The following is an 8,274-nucleotide window of genomic DNA, read 5'->3' on the forward strand; positions in this document are numbered from 1 at the left end:
GGAGCAGCAGCAGGGCAAAGTGGCACTTCCCATTTCGCCTCAGGCAGTGGAATGGGACACATCGCCTCTGGCTGGGCAGTGTTTTTATCAGGACCATTGAAAATGTTACAAAGTATTGAGCAAGCTTTCAAGTTCTCCAGAACTCTTCATGAGGCAAAAGGCTATATGAAGCAGGCCAGGAGGCATAGATGGACACACAAAATAAATGCCCATACTGTATCAGCCTTCCCAAACCTGACATCCTCCAGATGTTTTGCACTAGAACAGGACTTCACTTTCAAATTCCCATCATCCTTGGCCATTGGTCAAGCGTGGTGTAGTGGTTAAGAGCGGTGGACTCGTAATTTGGTGAACCGGGTTCACGTCCCCGCTCCTCCACATGCAGCTGCTGGGTGACTTCGGCCTAGTCACACTTCTCTGAAGTCTCTCAGCCCCACTCACCTCACAGAGTGTCTGTTGTGGGGGAGGAAGGGAAAGGAGATTGTGAGCCGCTTTGAGACTCCTTAAGAGGAGTGAAAGGCAGGATATCAAGTCCAAACTCCTCCTCCTCCTCCTCCTCTTCTTCATTTATTGCATTTATATCTCAATGCTTCTCCAAGAAGCTCAGGATGGTGTACAGGGATCTCTTCCTCTTCCATTAATCCCCACAACAACCCTGTGACATATGTTAGACTGAGAAGCACTGACTGACCCCAGGTCACCTAGTAATCTTCACAGCTGAGTGGAGATTTGAAGCCAGGTTTCCCAGTTCCTAGTACGACACTCTAACCACTACTCCACAGCTTGGGGCTGATAGTACAGTGGTACCTCTGGTTGTGAATGGGATCCGTTCCAGAGGCCCGTTCGCAACATGAAAAGAGCACAACCTCAAGCGCCGTATCTGCACAGGTGCGCAGCGCGATTTGGTGCTTGTGCACATGCACGAAGCGTGATTTAGAGCTTCTGCGCATGCGTGAGCGCCAAAACCCGGAAGTAACCCTTTCCAGTACTTCCGGGTCGCCATGGGACGTAACCTGAAAGAACATAACATGAAGCAAACGTAACATGAGGTATGACTATAGTTGTAGTCCAAAACTTCATGAGGTCACTAAGTTTTATTTATTAATTTCATATCCTACCCTTCCTCCCAAAGGAGCCCAGAAGAACACAAAGGTTCAGGAAGGAGTATCTATATCTATAATACTCCACCCAGTCCTCTTATCACACAACGCATGCATTATTATAACTTCAGACATTACTACAGTTTTCCACAATAAAAAAACAACCCTCATAGACATTTTAGTGATTAGGCTACATTGTATGGCTGTTTCAGGACCAGGCTAGCTTGACCACTCTTGCCCATGCATTGTCAACCTCCAGACTGGATGACTGCAAAGTGCTTTATTGCAGTTGCCAAGAAGCTGCAACTAGCGCCTAATATGGCAACGTAACTCACTAGAGCAGAACATCTCCATTATATTACACCACTGCTGAAAGATTTGCATTGGCTGCCAATTAGCTACCAGGCTAGATTTTAGCAACTGGTACTACTGTATAAAGGCCTCTGCAGTTTGAGATCAGAATACCTAAAAGGTTGTCTCATCCCTTATGTACCAAACCCGGCAGATATCATATTATCAGGAGATCTATTCCACACAGTGTCAGTTCTGGGCCTTTAGTGTGGTGGCACCCATACTTTCAAACTCCCTCTAATAACATATCAGACAGGTGTCATTTTTACTGTCTTATCAGTGCCTGTTGAAGACTGTCCCCCTTCAACAAGTCTTTTAACTGGAATTTTTTTATCCCACTTCATAACCAGATTTATATTCATAACCAAATTTTATATTAAAAGCAATTGTTTTTGTATATGTACTTGTGCTATATGTGTTTGGTGTGTGTGTGTGTGTGTGCGCGCGCAGTTGTTTTGGATATGGCTTTTATCACATTGTGAAATATTTCTTTGGGATGTTTCATAGGATAATAAGTGATATAACAATTATGAGATGAAACTTTTATTACAATGGGATGGAATAAATCTCCAAAGAGCACAGGGGGGTGGTACACAACAGAGTAAAACACTCAATACTGTAAAAAATAAAAGTCTATAAAATCCTTACATTCCATTAGCTATGGAATGTACACAATTAGACTTTCCTACCATTCCTTTTCAGTTTCTGTCCAATGAATTGCTGCAATAAATGGAATGCTTGAACAATAAAGGGAAGGGGAAGCCTTAATGAAATCCACAGGGGGCAAATCCCTGACTCCTTCCAGTTTTACCTACAATAGTGGCTAGGAGGGCTGCCACAAAGTAGAGAGGCCCCTCTAACCCACCCTTACATAATTTGAGCTCTGAATAAATGACCAGGTTTCTGTGTTTGCAATAAAGCAAGCTAGTTTTTTAATATATTGAAAGATGCTCCTGTCAAAATACACCACCTGTCTAGCCTAGCGGTGACTAACCTTTTTGCGCCAGGGGCTTGACTCCAATCAATTTTTGCTGATCTTCTGAAGGCCTGATCAATTTTGGCAACAGCAGCAGCTTACAAAAAGGAGATACAGGTAGATGGAAATATTGTCCCCAGCCCAGATGCCTGATGAGTGCATTAATTTCCCCCACCCCAGATATCAGATTCCCTGAACAAAGAAGGGGGGAACCCCCTTTTCAGCCTATCTGCCCAGATTATCCAAGAAGAAGGGCTCTTTTTCCTGTTCAGGTGTGAGTATAAAGTTGTGAGGTGGCCACATTCACTTTTGGTCACACCCAACAGTGGCATGCAGACCCCGGAGGACTGGCAAGGCTTTCAGCCAGTGAATGTTAACCACTCCTCATCTAGTCTTCTTCAGACATTCATCAGATGAGCATGAGTATAAATGCATGCATGCTAACTCTATCTTTCTACCCTTCTCCATGCACTCAAGGATGACTGCCAGCAGTAGAGAAGTCTCCTGTACTTGTGTAGGCACCAACAATCACCTCCGTGTGTTTAGTCAAGTGCCATTATGAACACATGAATAGTGAGAAATACACTGGAAATTCAGATAATTGTTTTCAATGTTTACATAATGTTGTTTAGACTCACACAATTCAGATAATATATTGACACAAGGCTAGATCATCTGAGCCTCACCTTTGGGTATCTGAGATGACTAAAATCATGATTGCCAGGAATGGGAAAGTCCATGTGAGACAGAAAGAACACTTATGTGATTTGCAAGACCATCACATTCCAGATTGCTGGCGCTTCCACAACTTTTCCAAACCTTTTTAGAGATGCCTACTTTGCCTATTTGCATATTATCACTCTACACAAAGCACTGGATATACTTGTTCAGATATAGTCCTGAGAATCAACTCTCCTAGTTACACATTGTCATACTTATCCAGAGTCAACAATGGTCCAACACTGAATTTGGTTTTCAAATCTTGACACAACCAAAAACCCTAGTCAAGATGCGCCTGACATTTACTTCAGAGGGGAAAGTCACCTGAGACAGTAGATATTTCACTGGATCATAAAGACACCTTGCTTTCACCAAACAGGATGATTCAGCAGCAAGATCATTTTGTGCAATGACAAAAGAATGGTGGTTGCTCTAGATTCTGCAGATCTAGAGTGGTCTGCTACACTAATTCCCTGTCACCATACTGTAATGTGATGAATGTGTCACGAACACATAAAATAACAAAACTGACTTCTATCACCCATTTAAACACATGCAAAAGTTCAAAAGGATATGACCATTTGACTGAAGAACTTTTCTCTATTCACTTTGCAACAAGACTTGCCATAAAGGTAAATTGGAATGTAGCATTTTATAATTCACAATACAGTAATGATCAGAATTATATATTGTTTTAATTTAAAGTCTCCATCTTATCTCTTCTGTGCTATAACCCCAGACAGAAGCTTTTAAGCCTATTTTTAAGTTGTAAACCATTGCTAAGGACATGAATCATACGAAAGCTGTGACAAACTTGTTCAATCAGTTTTAAAAGTCTGGAGTTTGAAGTGGAGGATTGATTTTAGTGGACTTGTATTAGATAGATATCTGATAGCCAAAATGGGTAAAAAGGGGGAAAGGTCCCCCGAAAAGCACGAGGGTTTTTTGCATTATTGGATTAAAGTTCCTGAAAACCCTATAAAATTATGGCCTGGTCAATAAAGTCTGAATTCTCAAGAAGTGCTGATGACATCCTCATGAATACTAAATGGACATACTGTGATTTATACTCCCTCATACCAAAAGGAATTTATAATGGTAAAATCATCATTTTTTAAAGCTACAATTGAAAGCTGGCTACAGGTAACAAGAACTAGAAGTGACAAACCCAAAGAATGCCTTAAGATGGAGCATGAAAGATTCAATGTGTATCTACCCTATGAATAAAAAAAAACTTTTCCCCTTTGTGTTTTGGTGCATCTTACATTTCCTTAGTTCTCTTTAACTTTTCAGGATAAAGTAGCTCCCAGGGATCAGTATTATACAGAAGCCCCAGTCTGCATTGTCCTAGTTCTCTAAAAGCTGATATCCAGTTTATACTAGGAAGTGTTGTGAAAGAAAGGAGCTCTGTTTATTGGGATAAATCTTCAGCAGTGTAACACAAGTACCTTTTTTATTTTTTAAAAAAAGATACATGTTAGAATGAAAAGGGATTTAATTACTGTAGATATACAGGATGGAAAAATTCTCATTTTAGCATCAACAGGGATAAAGCACAGAACAACAGGTGAGCAGTTATCCTCATCTTGCAACCTGAGTTTCCTTTTTATATAAATGGGCACCTCACCACCCCTCGGGAGCTGATGATATGTGGTGGTGAGCCAATCCTCAGTTGCAAAACCTGAAGTGCTTTGGTATGCCTGAGGGAAAGGAATTCAGGGCAGGCTTGAAGAGATTCTAATACTGGCATGCGTTTGATCAAAACTGAACCCTGATTGCTCACGACATGATCTATTAAATTAAAGCTAAGGGGCAATGAATTAGTGACATAATAGAGACTGAGAGACACTTTCTACCCCAGTGTCCCAGTACAAGAAACACAGTTCTATAAATTTTGCAGAATCAGCCAGTATCACACAGGGAAAGAGGAAAAGAAAAATTGACTTGGCGATAAGAAAAAAGAGAAAGCTGTGTGTGCTGGTTAGATACATGTCATCAAATGGGAAGCCAGAGAGAAAATGGACAGACTGGAGATCAGATACCATCCAGTGAGGAAATCTGGCCTCATAGGGGGCTTTTGGCCCCCGACCACATCTCCATAATTCCACCATTCACCATGGAAATCAGGCTACAATTTGTGCCACTTTGCCATACCAGTAGCATCTCGGAAATGAAATATCCGACACTTTTCATCCGACTTTGAAACAGTTTGATCCACATCTTCCAAACTACACGCGACGCAACCTATTTTACCCTCCGTGATCTCAGCCCTTTCCCACCCGCAGCGCCCCAAATCCAGGGCTCTCCTCTCCTCGTACATTCGCGTGCGCTTGAATGCACCGAGATGCAGTTCAAGGCTGTGCCAAGTGGAGCAGGAAACTTTCTGCCCCAGAGAGAAAGCGCCACACGGACGCACGAACAGAAGACCACCCCTCCCTTAAAATAAGCGGGAGTGGGAGGACGGGAGCGCGCGAAGAAGGCGAAACTCCCCCCCGAGGGGCACTAAAACCGAAGAATCATCCAGTGCTGTGGGAAGGCGAGGTTATCATCCTGCTCCCTGAATCTTTTCTAGAGAACAGCAGCAGAGATTGGGCCATCTCCACCCACCCCACCCCCCAATCGTGCTGGTTATTATCGTGACAATGCTGGCTACTCACGCTACTGTTGTGTCCCGACCAGTGCACCATGGCTTGGTTATGCGCCGAATCCCCCGTAAGGGCAAAGGTCGTGCTCGTCAATTTCAGCTCCTCCAGGCGGAAGCGCGTGGCTTTCCCCGGCTGCTGCTCCGGACTTGCCCGTTCCCGGCTCTCCGGAGGCTTGTCTCTCTCCGCCGGGGCCCCTCGGGGCTTCCGGCTCACCAGCCGCCTCCGATCCGCGCCGGGCTTCCTCAGGCGGCCCAGGGGCGCCGATCGGGCAGCGCGGCCGGCCTGAGAGTTCGCCGCCGGGCGCCCGTCGGCGGAAGAGAACTTGGCGCGCCCGGCTCGATTCCCACCCGAGGGCGACGCTCGGCGGCCGAGCCGAGCCTCGGGGCGCTCGCCGCTCAGCTGCCGGGAGCCGGCCAGGCTGCGCGATGCGTCTTTCTCCTCGGCGGGGGCAGAAGCGGAGAGGGCTCCATCCCCGGCACTTGCCGGCGCCTCCTCGCCACCACCGGGGCGCCTCTCACCTCTTTCCTCCCCGGGTCTCCTCCTCGCCTCGTCGCCTCTTCGCCCCGCCGTCCTCAAGTGCATTAATAATCCGTCCGGAGCTCGCTGCTGCTCCCGCAGCTGGAGCTGCACCTGCCAACGGCACGAGCTGCAAGTGATTTCTGCCCCGATGAAGCCAAAAGTGAGGATCAAAAGCCATGTCCGGGCGGCTAGCAGAGCAACGTGCCAGCCTGGGTACCAGCCAGTAACTTTTCCCATTGCCCCTGATGCTGGTGGAGGGGCGGGGAGGGAACGTGTGCGAGAGAGAGACAGAGAGGGAGAGAGAGCGACGGAGTGAGAGGGAAGCGAAATGGGAGGGGAGTTGGGAGAAGACGGCAGGTTGTGTTTTATTCCCAGATCTGCTCTTCAAGGAAGGCAGCGGCGATAACTCTCTCGAAGTTTCAGACCCTGGATGCAGTCTGGTGAGAAAAAAGAGGGGGAGAAAGAAGAGAAACACCCCGCTTTCTTTGCTTTCGGAGTTCCCCCTCACCCCCAAAAAGCTGGCGTCGCCGAGCGGGCTTTTGATGGAGGGGGGAAGCCACCACCGCGCGGGGGAGGAGCTGAAGGAGCGCGCGAGAGAGAGCGAGGGAGAGCGAGCGCGCCAGCCAACCCCGGCTGGTGATTTCTCCGGCTTGCCTTTGTAGAAGAAGTCACCACATCGCCTCCCCGCCCCCTCGCGCCGAGCACGGCTCCTTCTCGTCACTGGATCGGGAGGGACGGGCGATCCGCTCGCCCCCTTTCCAGGCGCCCGGCGGCCGCGCCAACTTCTCCCTCCGCCAGCCTTGCGCGTCTCTTGGCCACCTCGGGGAAAGCGGCGGCTGTGTTGGGAAACGATGTGAACAGCGAGAGCAAGGCTCCTTCGGGAAGGGGATCTAAGGCGAGGGACGGCGTGTGCCACTCAAAGTTCCCTCACGTTGGCGCGGTGGATGGGTGGGGAGGGGTCGGGGTGACACCCGCGAAAGTGGGCGCAAGGAAAGTGGGTGAGGGGCGCTCTGGACTTCTCTGCTCCTGCCCAGTAGTCCTTGCTGAGCATAACTCTTCTGAAATCTCAGCCAATGTCCACTTTGAATCACAGAAATTTCACGTCAGAAAGAAGCACAAACAATTAAGGGGGTGCGCGCGCGTGTGCGCATATCTATATATTTATATAGAGCAGGTATAGTGAAATGAAAGAAAGCTACTTGACATATTTCTCCGCCGCAGTTCAAAACAAACTTCTCTTAACAATGTTTAAAACGATATACAGTGTAGCATAATATCATCTTAGCCATGGCAAAATCACAACAAATTTTCATGTCTCTAGTTTCCTCCGCTGCCCCTGCCCCCTGCTATGTTTCTCTCCCAAATGAAAATTCATGGTAAATTCTGCAGTGGTTCAGTCACTGGAAGTGGGATCCCAGAAAGAATTTTACACAAGACAGAGTCACATGGAATGGAGTAGAGTTTGCCCTGAAGGATAGGGTTCTCTTTCCCAGCTTGAATTGTGTTTCCAACATAAATAGTGGCTGTGTACACCCTTGTGATTTTTTATTTGAAAGTGAGGTGCATATAACTAAATAATAAATAAATAAATAAAATAACGGCACACCTGTTGCTTGAGCAGAGGCACCAATCCTTCATGTGGCTAAACTTGACCTTGCCTTGGCTACCTCAGAGGTAGGGATCCACTTTCACATGTATTCAAAAGCATTTGAGTGAAAAATCTGTGGATGCTTTTAGGTGTAATGCTAGCTTTGCAGCAACATCCCAGAACATCAAAGGAGAGATGAATATGATACTACATGATTCGTTTTGCTAAGGAAACAGGATGGATGGTGGTTTAGAAGCACACAGACAACTAAAGTACAAAATGGAACAGGACCAAAAGATGAGCAGAGGAAGAGAGATCACATGCCGAAATGCATGGCAGCTGATAGTACAATGTGGATTGCACACTCTGCCAGAC

General features: G+C 46.7%; 1 protein-coding gene across 7 annotated transcripts in view; it reads right to left on the reverse strand.

The window, feature by feature from the left end:
* Nucleotides 1-7,890, reverse strand: part of SORCS1 (sortilin related VPS10 domain containing receptor 1) — a 379,912-nt gene extending 372,022 nt beyond the window's left edge. For all 7 annotated transcript variants that reach the window (XM_081005905.1, XM_081005903.1, XM_081005904.1 and 4 more), the window contains exon 1: nucleotides 5,805-7,890. In XM_081005905.1, coding sequence (XP_080862031.1) covers nucleotides 5,805-6,548 — 744 coding nt within the window. In that variant the 5' untranslated portion in view covers nucleotides 6,549-7,890. The remainder of the gene's footprint in view (nucleotides 1-5,804) is intronic.
* Between the last annotated feature and the right edge of the window lie 384 nt (nucleotides 7,891-8,274).

The sequence above is a fragment of the Podarcis pityusensis genome (genome assembly GCF_964106645.2).
Source record: "Podarcis pityusensis genome assembly, chromosome: 5".
NCBI lineage: Eukaryota > Metazoa > Chordata > Lepidosauria > Squamata > Lacertidae > Podarcis > Podarcis pityusensis.